The sequence below is a fragment of the Xenopus laevis genome, chromosome 1S (genome assembly GCF_017654675.1).
Source record: "Xenopus laevis strain J_2021 chromosome 1S, Xenopus_laevis_v10.1, whole genome shotgun sequence".
Classification (NCBI taxonomy): Eukaryota; Metazoa; Chordata; class Amphibia; order Anura; family Pipidae; genus Xenopus; species Xenopus laevis.
Genome location: NC_054372.1, coordinates 18,581,229 through 18,598,324, shown reverse-complemented (window position 1 = coordinate 18,598,324; position 17,096 = coordinate 18,581,229). Strand labels below are relative to the sequence as shown.

General features: G+C 39.6%; 1 protein-coding gene across 5 annotated transcripts in view; it reads right to left on the bottom strand.

Moving 5' to 3' along the window:
- The window catches only part of LOC108706545 (cytoplasmic polyadenylation element-binding protein 2), a 63,806-nt gene that overhangs the window by 14,041 nt on the left and 32,669 nt on the right, over positions 1-17,096 (bottom strand). For 3 of the 5 annotated variants that reach the window (XM_018243058.2, XM_018243055.2, XM_018243054.2), the window contains exons 4-5: positions 13,785-13,835; positions 7,177-7,200 (exon numbers count right to left, since the gene is read on the bottom strand). In XM_018243058.2, coding sequence (XP_018098547.1) covers positions 7,177-7,200; positions 13,785-13,835 — 75 coding nt within the window. The remainder of the gene's footprint in view (positions 1-7,176; positions 7,201-13,784; positions 13,836-17,096) is intronic. The other 2 variants (XM_018243056.2, XM_018243057.2) reach the window with 1 other exon arrangement.

The window sequence follows — 17,096 nt, the reverse complement described above, 5'->3', positions numbered from 1 at the left end:
ATTGCAATCTTAGATTGCCAGTGAATTGCCAGAAAATTGATCAAAATTGATTTTGTTAAAAAAGCTCAAGCTAGTAGGTGTTAGAAAAATGAATTTATTACATCTTTAAAAAAGGGATACCAAAAGCAGCATTTAGGAAATTAAGTAGGAAGAGGAAGAAAGTGTAGAGGTGGAGAAGTCCCAAGAAGCTGCTTCCTAATAATTTTGTAGGCCCTGGGACCCCACACAGGCTATAAATAAATTTAGGTAATTAATTGGCACTCAACACCCACAATTTATTGTATAATTCATGTACATATGTAAACACACACATGTTCATACATACATAAATAAATAGATGAAGAATAGGTTTTGCTCTTGTTGCAGAATTGATGACAGTACAGCATTGATAGTTTCCCCGACGGTTGGAGAAAAAAACGCAAAATGCAACTTGGTATTGTGCCTTGTGTGTGTGTATATACAGGTATGGGATCAGGTATCCAGAATGCTCAGGACCTGGGGTTTTCTGGATAACAGATCTTTCCATAATTCAGATCTTCATACCTTAAGTCTACTAGAAAATCATTTAAACATTAAATAAACCTAATACCAATAGGCTGGTTTGGCTTCAAATAAGGATCAATTATATCTTAGTTGGGATCAAGTACAAGGTTTTATTATTACAGAGAAAAGGGAAATAGTTTTATCGATTATTGAGTCTATAGGAGATAGCCTTTCCGTAATTTGGAGCTCTCTGGATAACAGGGTTCAAACAGACCCGCTACTTGTATATGGCAAACGGGTAGCTCTGCACAATGGGTTAAATACTGCCATCGTGAAAAATATAATGTTCTATAGTTTTTAGTGCCCTGAAAACCCCACAACTCTCAATCAGGAGATGTTTAGTGCACTGAAGGTCAGATCTGTGGTTAAGGACAGAGCCAAGCCAAGTAATTCTATAAAAAAAAAAAACAAAAAAAATGACTTGGTCTAGCTTATATGTTGAAACATTAAAAATGTAATATATATTTATATTTGATAAAATTAAAACTAGTAAAAGATAATTTGGATGGTCACCCCCCCCCCCCCAAAAAAAAATAAAAACTAGTATATTTTCAGGGATACAAAGTCCAAATAGTGTACAGCAACCCAACAACTGTATTTTAGGGGATACACGGACCTATCTTTGGCTTTAGGAAAAAAAAATACCAGATGCTTGAAAATCCTACATGGGCAGTACTGTGTATACTGAAAATGCTGCACAAATACACACAGATTTGTATAACATCTTTATACATTGATTGGGGGAAATATCGGACCCCTTAGATGAGAAGGTAATAAATGAAACTACCCATGTCCAATAATTGCTTGTCAAGTTGTTGCTCATTTGACCCAGGGCAAGTTTTATGTGGCCGTTAGTTGGGTAGATTTCACAGAGGCAGGTTGGGGGCTAGCGTTTCAGAAAGCTGTAGCCCCCTCAAGGCACATGTGGACCAGAGAGCCAGAGCTAGCAGCTGGCCCACATGCTGGAGAGAGCAGGAATGTGCTCCGGAGCAAATGCTTAATGCTACTAAACATGTTCTGCTAAATTTAAGGCCTTGGCTTGGGAAGCAACACTACAGGCTACACTGCAGCACCGGGGAGCAGAGACACGAGACATTGTGGTTTCTGCGGTCGGCTGTGTATCTGAAATTGATATTTATAGTTGCAGCCTGTGGGGGAACATGAAACGTGGCCAAGAACCGATGCCAAGTGATTCATTTTCGATTCGGAGGGGGAAATACACGGTGACCTATGGCTGTCCATCGCATAGCTGGACAAGCTGGCTGTAAAGCAACGTCGTACATGTAACCCTGTTCTTTTACTGATCTCTAGTATACCATTTTATCCAAATAATCCAAATTTGTAAAAATGATTTTCTTTTTCTGTGTAATAATAAAATAGTACCTTGTTTTTGGTCCAAACCAAGATGTAATTAATCCTTATTGGAAGCAAAACCAGTTTATTGGGCTCGTTTAACGTTCACATGATTTTCAAGTAGACAAAGTTTGAAAATCCAAATCATGGAAAGATCCGTTATACAGAAACCCCCAGTTCCAGAGCATTCGGGATAACAGGTCCCATACATGAATCGCCGATGAGAAGTCTGCTTTCAGATTTAAAAAAAGGGCCTTACCATTCACCCTAAATCTTAAAAAATAAAAAAGCCCAGTTTGGATACTCTGTATTCAACATAGGAGATATGCACCTAAATAGTTAACTATGATTCGGATGCACCAAGGCAGGCCATCCATAGAATTTGGAGTCTAAAACTGGCCATGCATGCACCAATGTTTCCAGTACATGTATGCTGCCTGGACGATCCCAAAATATATTTATATTCCATGAATATCGGTTGGTTCATCAGTTTGGCAGGTTTAAAAATGTAATCTGCCGGCCAGTGCATTGGCAGATGAGGAAATAAAGAGGAGCTGACAATTCTTTTCGGATTGTTCGGGCAGAGGGCCTGAACTAAAGAACTGAAATTTGTCCATTTGGTCCACTTGTTTGGTCTGTTGGCTGGTCATTTGAAACCAGTTTAGACAACTAACACAATCTGTGACTACTTAACGGGCTTGATCTGGAAGAACTACACAAGAGGTTGCAAACCATGAAGGTCCTCTTTCGTAAGAGCCCCATAGCCAAAGGAAACACAACTGCCATAATAAAGTCCCAGTAAAGTTGTGTTCCTTTGTGCGGCACAGGAAGCTACTCCATGGGCTGTAAGATCATGAAGCTACAAGTACAAGATGGTCATGGCCGAGCTATTTTAAGGAGACACACAGACTTCCTAAATATAGAACTCATGCCACCAGATGCATAGGTACAATCAGAATAGAAAACCAAATGGAAAAAGAGTATTTGGAATTTAGCAAAGCTGTCCAGGATGTAGCTAAGAATAAGCAGGCCGATACTGTGACATCAGCAGAGACTGTTTGGTACTATGATGACCTCAGCATTAGCCAACACCAAAAAGTAGCTTAACCACAAAATAATTAAATATAAAAAATTAAAAAGAAAATAAAACTGAACCCAACGACACAAAATACACAAAAGGTTTTCTCTCTGTGTTATGAGAGCCCTCCCAGTGTTGGCAACTGATCACATTCCTCCACCCATCATGTGGCCTTGGGAAAGTGCTTTCTGTCTTTTTGAGATAATTCAATCATGTGCCTGCTTAAAAGCTGCAAATGTATAAATGGTATGTATACATATATTTATATTTAGAAATGTAACAAGATACTGGCTCATAAATGGATATCAGAACATTCTAGATTTTCTAGGAAAGGCTTTATTGTAATGGGTGCAAAAGGCCAATCATATAGGCAGGTCTAGGCCTTTAGAGAAGAGCAAGCAGGGGTGAAAACATAATTCTGCCTCTTTATAGGTCCCTGGTGAGGCCTCATCTGGAGTATGCAGTGCACTTTTGGACTCCAGTCCTTAAGAGGGATATAAATGAGCTGGAGAGAGTGCAGAGACTAAGTGCAACTAAATTGGTTAGAGGGAGGGAATAGTTGGGGTTGTTTTCTCTGGAAAAAGGCACTTGCGAGGGGACATGATTACACTTTACAAGTACATTAGAGGACATTATAGACAAATGGCAGGGGACCTTTTTACCCATAAAGTGGATCACTGTACCAGAGGCCTCCCCTTCAGACTAGAAGAAAAGAACTTTCATTTGAAGCAACGTAGGGGGTTCTTACCAGTGAGGACAGAGAGGTTGTGGAATTCACTGCCGGGTGATGTTGTGATGCTGATTCAGTTAATGCCTTTAAGAATGACTTCTTGGACAGACATAATATCAGAGGCTATTGTGATACTAAACTCTATAGTAAGTATAGATATGGGTATACATAATTTATGTGAAAGTAGGGAGGGGTGTGTGTATGGATGCTGGGTTTTCATTTGGAGGGGTTGAACTTGATGGACTTTGTCTTTTTTCAACCTGATTTAACTATGTAACTATGTCACACACGTCTCATAAGTAGTCACAAGTTTTAATGCATAACCTTATTAAGTGCCATTTATAATTCTATATATTTTTTCCCAGGTTATTCAGGGCTTTTGTTTATTAGAACATATATAATCATTATGACAATTCTAACTCCAGCTATCCTGCTGTCATACAACATCCAGAAGATATTTTTTGCCTCCAAGAGCACATCCCTTGTTTTAATGTACTAAGAGGCAAAATGCAGTTTATCAGATTATCTAAAGAACAAGATTGTGAGTCCAGCTCGTTCCTCAGTCAAGCTTGTGTAAGTTAATAAATAATAATCATGGCAGACGGTGGGGGCATTGGGGTCATGCTGTGTCTTATCTCTTTGGTTTCTAAAGAGAACAATATGAATAGTTTGATGTTGGAAGGTCACGTGCTACACAAAAACGCTATGAAAAAGTATATTTTGACCTTGATGCTGGTGCAGTGCCTGGTTATTACAGGATGTTTATTGGCCAGGGTGTATCCAAAGGTCACTAGAGTTAATCTGGTCCTTAGAAAGTGGCACAACAAAGAACCTTTGCACTGTCCTGCTTCACTGCACAGGCCCATACAGCAGAAATTGAATCAGATAGCAGATCAAAGTCTTATCAACCCATTAAATGCTTAGTTTAGGTTTTACGTTGCCTTGTATGTCTCATGTGTGGACCATTTTCATATACACTGGCCATACCGGCTAGCTGCCTTATGTGGTCAAATGATGGGTCTCATTGGGCTATTCAGATAATTTGTAGACAATAAGAGGACCCAAGCAACTGCCCATTGCAATTAGCTGCCAAGTTGGGAATCGGTATTAGCACATGTGTGGGCAGATTTATTCCCAAATATCTGAAAATACTGCTATTTCATCCTGTCCTTATGGTCCATTTTTCCTCTCACTGACTGTTGCGTCCCCTAGTTCTATCAGTCTTCTACTACACAAAAGAAAATTGCCGACTAGAGGAATATCTTTCTATAGAATGGGTTTTAATAAAAAAACAAAACAAAAAAAAAAAACATACCGATAATTGCTTTAATCTCTGTGGGGTAATTCCTATGTGTCACAATGTGCCTTGGAGAAGTAGACATATGAATCTCTAGTTGCTATGAGAGACAGCGGCCCCGTGGGGCAGTATAAGTGGAGTATGGTAAGACCCGAATATCTCTAGGGACTGTTTGAGATTAAATGTACTAACTGGACTGAATGCAACAGTGGGAGATAAGGGCCCTAATCATAGGTGTCATAGCCTTGGAATAAAGATAATTGAGAAGATACGGTACAATGGAATTGATCTTATCAAGATCCCCGATCACTCTTGTGGATAGTGGGCCTTAAATAACATTTCGCCCAGCTGCAGAGACAAAGTGACTGCATGTTGTGTAATCTGAAATGTTTTGCAACAGAGGAATGTGAATGATTGTAACCTTGAGAGATGCCAGTGTTCAGTTGGGTAGCGGTGAGCCCTGTTTCACAAGAGAGCAAGGAGACTGAACGTCAGCGGTTGCACACAACTTCCATCATCCCCAGGCTGCCAAGATGGCCACCACCAATACACTGATGAACAAAATACCACTCATTCGATGCAGGATTGGGTTTAATTAGCGTCTGGATTAATTTAGGTCACTATGGGATATCAATTATTATTCTGTAACCTTTGATTGCTTAAGTATTGTTTATGTCCGGTTATAAAGGAGTGTAAAGTACTGCGTAATTTTCTGGCACTGTATAAATAAGTGATCAATGATATTAAAAAAAATACATTAAAAAAACATTTTAACAGCAAAGTTAGAGATTTCTGTTAAAATTAATGTTGCTGTATATACAGTTACTACATAATATTTAATATAGGTCTGTGACAGCCATGCATAGATTTCATGCAAAATAAAAAGGCTGTTTTTTTACCTTGTGATAAAAATGCAGAATTGCCCAGAGCAAGACAGAACTTGCAGTGTAAAAGAGCACACCTTAAAGGGGTTGTTCGCCTTTAAATTAATTTTAGTGTGATGAGACAATTTGCAATTGGTTTTCACTTTTTATTATTTGTGGTTTTTGAGCTATTTAACTTTTTATTCAGCAGCTTTTCAGTTTGCAATTTCAGAAACCTGGTTGCTAGGATCCAAATTACCCTAGTAACCATGCATTAATTTGAATAAGACACTGGAATATGAATAAGAGAGGCCTGAATACTAAACATTAACTTAAAGGGCATGTAAAGTCTAAAATAGAATAAGGCTAGAAATACTGTATTTTGTATACTAAATATAAACATGAACTTACTGCACCACAAGCCTAATCAAACAAATAATTTATGCTTTCAAATTTGGCTAGAGGGGGTCACCATCTTGTAACTTTGTTATACATCTTTGCAAGACTAAGACTGTGCACATGCTCAGTGTGGTCTGGGCTGCTTAGGGATCATCATAAACAAAGCTGCTTGAGTTCTGCATGGCTGGGAAGTAAGGCGGGGGCTCCCCCTGCTGTTCATAAGTATGATTGTTTCCCTGCTCAGCAGTTAGGGACCATCTGACAATTCCTATCCACAGCAGTAAATGAAGGGAAAATGTCACTGCATACAGTCAGGTTTCTTATACTTTGACTCTGTTATTTCATGATTCTTAAAAGCTTGATGGCCAACCATATTGGTTTCTAAAAAAAACAGTCCTGTCCAGTCCTCAACTATCTCCAGCTTCTCTGTTTAGGCTCTATGCCTAATAACGACTTGCCTTGTGCATCTCCACCCCATGAAGAATTCCAAGTTATTCCAGTTTCAGGGATGATCAGAATTGGCACATTGATCAGTGCAAATTAATTCCTGCACGCTACTGATTAATGTCACACGCATTCTCAAAATAGCTCCAGTTATACCAGCTTTTCACTTAGATCAACTTGCACGTCAGCGTTATTGACATTTTCAGCTCTACAACCAGTTATTTGAATGTAATATATTGAACAGATTAAAAAATAAATAAAAAGAAAAAAAATGAACGTTATTCAGGCAACTGTAAGCGTTATTATTATTGTGATTAACTCATCATTTCAGCACCACAATTAACTTAATTTCAATCACTTCATAGCCATTGCCTTTTAAGCACGAATCATAAAAGATGAGGCAGGATTGATTAGAAGATTCCCAGTAAAGGTTAATTGCATTTCAGTTATTAAAAGATAGGCATATTACCTCGTCTTCTCCCATAACTCCTTGCTGCGTGTAAACAAAGGAAAAATTGTCAATTGAAAAAAAAAACCTTTAACCTAATGTAAACATCTAAAAATACATTGGCACAAAAATTTGCTTTAAAAGCTAAAAAAGCACAAGCTGAATTCCTTTCTACAGGTTTTAGATTAGAATACCCAATATGCAGAAATGTGGTTGGTCAAAATCAGAAATTTCATCCTGACCCTTCGAAGGATCATACCAATAGGCAAAGAAATGAATACAAATACATATTAAAGTGTTTAATCTGGATGGTTTATCAAATTGAATAGTTAATAAAGTGTTTATTATCACATCACTGTGCATCCAACGTTTCGCCCGCCACTGGAGCATTTATCCACCATAAGAAAAATTTGGGAAGCGTGAAGGTACTTTCTAAACAAGTATATATTTATATAGTTATATATATTTGGCCCTAAAGCTGGCCATTGACGCGAAGATCCGATCGGACTTCCCCATCTCCCGACCTGCCACTAACCATCCAGATCAAATAAAGTAGTAAAAGAACAAATCAGCCGATGTTCTGCCCCTGACAGCAATCGTACGATATCTATGTCCAACCAAAGCTGGTGACAGTCTCCCACTGAAAATCGTATGATCCGCAATACACGAAGAGATATTATCGGCAGCCGACAGAAATCTTTTAAACTGTCTGATCGACTAAAGACCGATCTCCACCAGATGGAAAATGTTGGGAGACTCCACACACGGTCCGAAAATCGTACGAATCCTCGATTCGTACGATCAGATCTTTGCGTCTATGTCCAGCTTAACCCTGAAAGTCTGAATTATCGGTTTAGAGTATACTCACGGCTACATACCCCCACCCCTACAGCAAATAGCAAACAAAAAGAATTGTGAAAGAAAACGGAATCTGAATTCAGAATAAATGTCCACTCTACAGAACAGTTTGTACATTCACCAAAGACAATACAAGAGTTGTAATGCTTGACCTTCCTGTACTGAAAAAGATTGGCACAAAACAAGAATGGAGGGGGTTTTTATTCCTTCCCTACTCTCTTCTTTCCCATGTTGCTTCAACAAAAGCCCCTTGTAAGCAATAAACAAATCTCTATCCAAGTCACAAGCAATTGCATTGTATTGGACAGCCTGTAAAAGCAAATGCAAGAACTCACTGAGGCAACCACTAAGCCAACATGGAGTTTGTTCAGAGAAAGCGTGTATGTAAGGGCAACGGTATGGATGGTGGAGGAAGCAAAAGCTTGACACACTTCATAGGTCCTGAGCTGCCATACACTGCAACTTCTTCCGCCCCCCCCCCCCCACCAATAATCTATAGGCAAATATGCCAACGTGAGATTATATGCAACTGAGCAAAACACTACTTAAAGGTGGCCATACACAGAGATCCAAAAGATTACACCAAACAAGCAGATCTCTTCCTGATGTGCCCACATTGAGGTGGGCGATACTGGACTGATCCAATCGTGGGCCCTAGGGGACCGCATCAACGAGCAGATCCGGTCCATGATCCGATGCGATGTTTACCCCTGCCCGATCAACATCTGCCTGACTTTTATCCCACAGCCGCTTCCCAGAGACTATTATCCCACTGTTACTATAGGCACCATCTCTCCCTACTATACCTGCTATCCCACAGTCACACTCCCTTCCCAGAGACTATTATCCCACTGTTACTATAGGCACCATCTCTCCCTACTATACCTGCTATCCCACAGTCACACTCCCTTCCCAGAGACTATTATCCCATTGTTACTATAAGCACCATCTCTCCCTACTATACCTGCTATCCCACACACTCCCTTCCCAGAGACTATTATCCACTGTTACTATAGGCACCATCTCTCCCTACTATACCTGCTATCTCACAGTCACAATCCCTTCCCAGAGACTATTATCCCACTGTTACTATAAGCACCATCTCTCCCTACTATACCTGCTATCCCACAGTCACACTCCCTTCCCAGAGACTATTATCCCACTGTTACTATAGACACCATCTCTCCCTACTATACCTTCTATCCCACAGTCACACTCCCTTCCCAGAGACTATTATCCACTGTTACTATAGACACCATCTCTCCCTACTATACCTGCTATCCCACAGTCACACTCCCTTCCCAGAGACTATTATCCACTGTTACTATAGACACCATCTCTCCCTACTATACCTGCTATCCCACAGTCACACTCCCTTCCCAGAGACTATTATCCCACTGTTACTATAGGCACAATCTCTACCTACTGTACCCGCTATACCATAGCCACAGTGAGTGTGATTAAGCTTAGTTTCCTAGAATATAGAACGGTGAATTGTTCCTGGTCTTAAGCTCAAATGGAGTTCTTCTTTTACTTTCAAATATAATTTTAAAAATAATTATGCAGATAGAAATAGATACTGTATGTATGGAGAAACACCAGTTACACATTTTAGTTTAAGTTTTGGAGCATAATCACACTATGTGAAGATCACATAATTATGTGCAAAGCAGTTACAACTAAATGCAGATGTGCAAAGTTTGAAAAAAAAAAAGGGATTGGCCTTTTCCTTAGATGTGTGCACAGTGAATACGTTAGCCCTCCAGTTTTTACTGCACTAAGCTAAATTAAATTCAGCAGTACAGGGATTTGCATGAAGATTGTCTGAACCCAACAGTGCCCTCAATTATGTTTTAGAGATGTTCTATTCTAGAAGGTGTTTTTATTCCATCCAATGATGAAGATTGATATTCGGAAACTGTGAAAAGGATTCCAATTCTGTCCAGTTCCTAACTGACTCTAAAAGCACAGAGCCTCTTAAAGTAACCAGGACCTAATTCTGCTCTGTGAGGATTAAAAAATAGCACCCCAAGTGTTTTTTATTTTATTTTCAGTACCATCTTATTAGCTGCTCCAAGGTATCCCCTGTTCTGCTCTGAGTGAGTGCATGCACAGTACAGAACTTTATTGGAGATTACTGCACTGCTCACGTATCAAGCTTGAATTGGAATACAACAGGCTAGAAGTTGATGGCAGCACATTCAGCAGGTAAGGGCCCTGGGATGGTATAGTTGTAAAGAAGGGTCAAGCCTAATTATATAAATATAATTATATGGGATGGGAGATAGAATGTGCCCTCCTCCTCCTCGGCAACATTTGCCTCTGGACATGTGAGCTGATGATTTTCTGGTGCCAAAGCTTGTGTAATGTATGAATAATCTGAGCTTTGGCCAGTTGGTAGGACTTTGCTACTCTGTAACCAGAATAAATATGAAATCTTCCCATCCAGGAATTTAAATGGAAACAGAGTGGGAGCATGTAAGGATAGAAGGGTTGGTGGTGGAGAAGGACAAAAATTTTCCACTGGCAAGATCTCTGCATAGCAATGACAAGCAATATATAAAACTAAATAACCGATCAATAGATGAGACATTTCAGTACACTTCCCTATGGCTATAGATTATTTTTAGAATTCTGCCGGTGACAAGATTTATGGAAGAATCCCTGCATTCTTGATAAAATGCTGCTGAAAGATTCATTTTGGTGGCATGTGCAATCACTGAGCTGCACTGGATCGATAGCCATAAAAAATTATTAACCCCCCCCGAAGGGCAAAGGTCTTTGCTTTGATGGTCCCTGCTTATTAACCTCTGCTACAAAAGGTCACAATTAATGATCAGCCCAAAAAAAAGTAATGCTTCGTTAACTTAAGCCCTCCTCCTCCCCCACCAAACAGCTTATAAATATCTTTTTTTATGAGAACTTTATAATATAATCTTTGCTTTAAAAAAGTCAATACTTTAATTACATGCCACATTTTGTAATAAACAGCATAAGGGCCACATTACAAGGATATAGAAGAGCCCAGGGATGTAGAGTAGCCCCAGGGATGTAGAGTAGCCCCAGGCAGTAGAGTAACCTAGAGATGTAGAGTTACCCCAGGGATGTAGAGTAGCCCGTGGCAGTAGAGTACCCCGAGGGATGTTGAGTAGCCCGAGGCAGTTGAGTACCCCAACAATGTAGAGTACTCGTTTGAACTTGCAACAAACTTTAAGGCTTGTTTAAAAGTACAAGAAAAATCTTCTGAACCAATGGTTTCCTTCTCATTCACATCCCAAACTCACTAGCCCCCTTTTTAAATTATTAATCTTTCCTTAGTAATAGCCTTACAGACCCAATGATCCCCCAATCACTAAGAAATAAAAATAGAATGTGCCAATGCCAGCCATGACAATTCATGAAATATCTCGAAATTAAAGTGGTCGGACATCATCTCTGGTTTTCACGTGATTCAATGACTTGGTTGCAGACTGACCTGTCAAATTGGCCAGACAAGCTTTGAATAAATCATAATGCAATCCAATCATAATATGGAGTTTGTGGGTCAGCTTATTGGCTAGCCAACAAAATTACCGGTAAGTCTTGCTTTAAGGATTTCAGTACCCTATGATCTTAAAAGCACCCAGTGGGTTTAAAAGCAAAGAGAGGGCAGGAGCACATCAGCTCTGCCAGTTAGAACTTGGATTACTAATTTAATTCAAGAGCATGTGACCAAATACACAAGTAGTTTGAATGTTGTATAATAGAATCCTGTTCTGCATTAAAATATTCAATTTGCTTGCAACATCTTATGAGGTAAGGCTTATGAACAAGAGCTGCCATACTATTTACCCCTGACCGCAAAAAGCAGTTAAAAAAAAATAAAACAAGTCGCTGCATCACATTAAAGAGAAACTAGATCAACGTAAATACAGGTATATTGGGTCAACTAAAGGGAGAATGGGCAATACGACAATGTTAAAAGAAACTAATATCAGTTCTAGTTACATAAAGTAGGCCAGGTTATGCAGCTATGAGAGGAATGCAGCTCTTGCTTACTAATAAACCCAGTGCTATGTTAATTGTTCCAGGACCTTTGGGATCCCTCCCTTAACTCCCGCTAGGTTATAAAACCTTTAACAAGGTGCATGGCACTTTGTAAGCCATGTTTACAGTCCTTGTGTTACATAACATGACTTGCATTACAGGCATATAAAAATATATTCTTCCATACATTTTCTGTATAGGGAAACTAAATCCTGGGAATGAAAATTCCTCAAATGTCTTTATGGTTGACATGGACGCTGCATTTCTCGAAACTTTTTTTTTTTAAATTAAAAATTCAGTGTAGTTACATTTGGCGGGGCTTTTTGGGGAAGGTTTCACGGAACACAACAGACCATGTGGGGCTTTGTTTAACAGATAAAGAGAGCAGAAAACAAACCTGATAGTAAACAAAGTGCAATAAAAACAGGACTTCCGCTCCAACGAAAACATATCTCGATGGATACAAGGATATATATTAATGGCATGTTGGTCCACAAGATAACAGTATGCATGGCACAGCTTTATTAGCGAAGGAATTCACAAAAAAAAAACATAAGAAAACTCTATATATTTAATTAATGGCAGATATCAGTGCTGTTAATCACTAGAACGTTAAAGTATTCTCCGCACTTAAAAGGGCAAGTCAACCCCAAAATAAAAATTTGTCTAATAAAAGAAAATATTATTCTAAGCAACTTTGCAATATACATTCATAACACCTTTTCTATGGTTTTTAATTTATTTGTATATGTATTGATATTGAAAGCAGTGTTTGTCTGTCCCTTTCTATTCTCTGCCTCGATGGCTCAGACTGTTGATACAATGTAAGACAAGGCAGCTGATTAAGGGTAGAGGCACACAATGCTATTTTGGGGAGATAGTCACCGGCAGAAAAGCACCCAAGTTGACCCACTTCAGAAAACGAAGCACTCCGAGTGCCATCCCGCCAGCAGTTTACATTCTAGCTGGCGGGAAGGCATTGCGGGGCGATTAGTCGCCCGAAGAAGACCTGATTTGTCACTGGGCAACTAATCTCCCCCAAATAGCATTGTGTGCCTCTATCCTAACAGACCTGACTTTGCTGAGGAACCAAGACTTTTGCAACATTGTTTAAAAAGTAACAAAAGTAGCAAATGCTGCTTTTAATGGCAAACGTTTTTACAAATAACTTTAATAGCACTGATAATTTTAAATAAATGTATATTGAAAAGTTTAGAATTTTTTTCCTTAGAATTAAGATTTCTTTTATTAGGCAAATTTTTATTTTGGGTTTGACTTGCCCTAGGGCAAACATTTTTCTTTTACTGTGTCAATTATACTTCTTTTTCCAAACCAAAATAGTGTATCCTTATCTTTGATTCAATAGGAACAATCAATTATTAAAAAAAATATCACAAATCATGAGACCAAGAGGGAATAAGCTTTACTTTGCCTTTTTTTACCTTTATCCCTAACAGCATTCAAAGGGTACCTGTATTAGGCTGCAGACCACTGACATAATGGATAATCCCAGAACCAAGTTCCCTACCGATCAACAAATATTCAGCATTCAGTATATATGTAACAAGGCTTACAGCTTTATTTTTAATACTGTGCTGTTAATGGGCCAGTCACATAGAATTAATTCTAATAATGTATCCCAAATAAAGCAAACAAACAAAAACCTCTGCACCACTGCTTTGTTTGTATCGCTTATACTACACTGCGATGCTTCACACAAAAAATAAATAAATAAAAGTACTCACCATTTAACATAAGAAGGCTGTCAGTCCCAGGATGGGGATAGCTGAAGCGACCTAAGGCAAAAAAAAAATGATGTTGGTGAGAAATTTGAATAATATTTAAGAAAATAAAAATGCTCAAAAAGTAAGGGTTAAATTCGGACGAGAGAGACGCCTCAGATTCCCAGCCAATCGGATGAAAGACTGCTAGATCTCTCACTGCCCAGAAATATGCTGAACGCTGTGGATTTCTCAGTGTGTACTTGCTGGGTCACCTCTCCCTACACAAACAGCAGGCACCACTTTTTTGCCTGCCAGCGAAACAACGGGATATGCAGCCCTGATTATTAGTTCTCTGGGGCTTCTTCTTGTGGAACTGTGCAAAGTCATAGTGAAAATATTTAACAAAAAGTTCTCATGCATAATCTCTGGTGCTGGGGGCCCAGGAAAAATGTGCTCTCTCTGCCACACCTTACAATCGGCCTGGTTTACATAACAGGGGGACTATATAAAGGAGAGACTGGGCAAAGCCTGAGAAAGAGAAATACACACCACCGATTCACTATAACCAATAAAAATCTGGACACACCAATAGGAAATCATTTCAATGACCCTCAACACTCCATAAAGGATTTAAGAATTTTGGTTAAGGGCAATTTTAAAACAGATAATGAAAGAAAAGTGTGGGAATACAAATTAATGGAAACTTTCAAGAATGGACTAAATCTGGGCCTTGGATTTATGGCTAATTATGTGGACTAAGAAAGGACTGCACCAGGTCAGAAATACCAATATGTCTGGATATGGACGAAGAGGTCATATGGAATTCCTTTGATTCTACACTCCGATAATTCAGCCCTAATTTATACTCAGCATCTTTGACCCACATTATCTTGTACCTTATCTGCAGATCCCATCGTAAATGACACCACAGCTTCAGTGTAATTAGCTTTAAAAAGGAACTAAAATGTTCTGAAAGCTTGCTATGATTATATTAGTTAGTCAATAAAGGTATCACCTTTATACCACTTTTAGACCCGCACAGCCCCGCCGATGACGTCACAATGACATCACAAAAGGTGCAGGGCGAGCAGACGCGAGACTATAAAACTGGAACCCGGAAATCGGATTTGAAGGTGGCCACCCGCGAGGAGCAGTGCGTGGTCGACCCGAACCCGCCCGTCCCACGGGTATCGGGTCGGCCCGCACATCACTAATCCTTGATAAAGGCCCCAATGTGGGCCGAAACGTTAGAAGCACAGTGATGTTGAAATAAACAGTTTTGCAACTATGAAGAAACCGATGTGCTGGTCCCTTTGAACAGTTATGTCTATCTATATCTATGTATTTATTATATATACACACCATGTATAGATATATAAATGTATTATATGCTGCTTCAATGTACATGGTACATATACAAGCAGGCACTGGCCGTGTGTCACTGTTACAACTAGACTTTGTTTAACTACAATTCCTAGAATCTTAAGGACAGCTGTTAGATTCTGAAATGCTGTGTGACTCCTAGCATTCCTACAGATAAGAAAGTTAGGGCAATGACATACAGGGAGATTCTTGCTTTCACATTTCCTGGAGATGAAGTCAAATTGTTGCGAGTAATGCAATTTACTTGTGGGGATTACCATGTTGGAAAAGGCCAAGGCATTTTTGGTTCAATTTGTCGGGCATAGTAACAAACGTTTAACGCGGGCGACATGGATCTGATCCCAGCCTGCGTAAATAAAGTTAGCCGAGAAACAGCTGCTGGCGTAGGGGCGGATTCTTGGACAACTTTTTTTTTTTGGTTTGTTTTTTTTCACAGGCCAAGATTAGCCCGTGTGGCATTAGGCTGTGGGCACACGGGCTGAAGTGCTCTGCTGCTCTTAGCCTGGTTTGAATATGATCTGCCCACATATGCAGCACAGCAGAGGCAGAGGTCAACCCAAATGTGAAAGGATGCATCTCCGGGCTGACCTCTGTTGCGTGTGTGCGCACAGGGGCAGATTATAGATTTAAATCAATTGAACAAGGAGCTGCTGCTCTCATTCTGCAAAAATACGCAGGCTGAAAGCAGCGAAGAAGCCCTTCAACCCATGTGCCCACAAAATGGCAGATGAGGACATTAGTCGCCCAGCGACCAACCTTAACTACTTCGGGCGACTAATTGCCCCAAAATGCCTCGTCGTCGGCAAGAATACAAATCGCCAGTGGCATGGGATATAAATTGCTTTGGGTTTCCAAAGTTGCTCGAAGTTTCCTTGTGAGGCAAGAGATTCATATGCCACCCAGCCGGAAGGCATTTCAGGGAGATTAATCACCCGAATTAGTGAAGATTTGTCGCTGGACGACTAATCTGCCCGTCAGCACCACCCTAAAATGCTTAGTCCAAAAGTTACAGCTCAACAAAACACAAGTATTCTACCGATTTCCATGTTAATGACACCACTGTAGAGTAGACACTAATATTTCATAAGTGAGAGCCTCAGCTGATGCTGCGCCGGTGGCTTATCAGAAATGCAACAAGATAGTTTTTGTGAGAAAAGATGCTCAGGGAAAACACTTGCCGGGGTCCCATATAAGGCCTCAAACAAGCTGGCTGGCAGTGTTCTCAAAAACACTCCAGTAATACTGTCCTCTTCCAGATAAGGAACCAGGGATTTGCAAGACTAAAAATGCTAAGGCCACTTTGGCCAGGCTACATAGTAGATAAAAGATAAGCTCTGCAAAATCCCAATGAATACTATAGAGTTTATCTGTTATCTGCTGTGTCTCCTGTGCCTTTTCTTCTTTTTCAGCTTTAAATGGCTGGCCCCATGGCTACACAGCAGCTTGTTTATATAAACTATAGTAGCATTTCTAAAACAAGCACCCCCACTGTACCAGTGCAAAGCAACGGTACATTATATTTTACATTTTTTAAAATATTTTCATTTTTGGTGTGCATCTTAAAAAGCAAATCCGTTTAAAAAATAAAAAATACAATTTGGCCTAATGAAATAAAATGCAGCTCTAAGGAACTCCCCAATGTAACAGATCTCAGTCAAATAGACCTTTAAAGGAGCATGGAAATCAGCTGGCTGCCACTGTTTCCAGTAACAGTGATATTTACAAATAACTTTAAGGCCTTAATGAACGTATATTGGAAAGTTGCCAAGAATGAGAATTTCTTTCAGTAGGCAAATTGTTATTTTCAGCTTGATGTGCCAATGCGGAGGACAGAAATGCAGAGAGCACAGCACATATGACAGTTTGAATAAACTGAGGCTACATACACATGTGATGTCGCATTGGTGCGGAAGGGGAGGATGCCTATTGACTATCAAACACAAGAGCTCG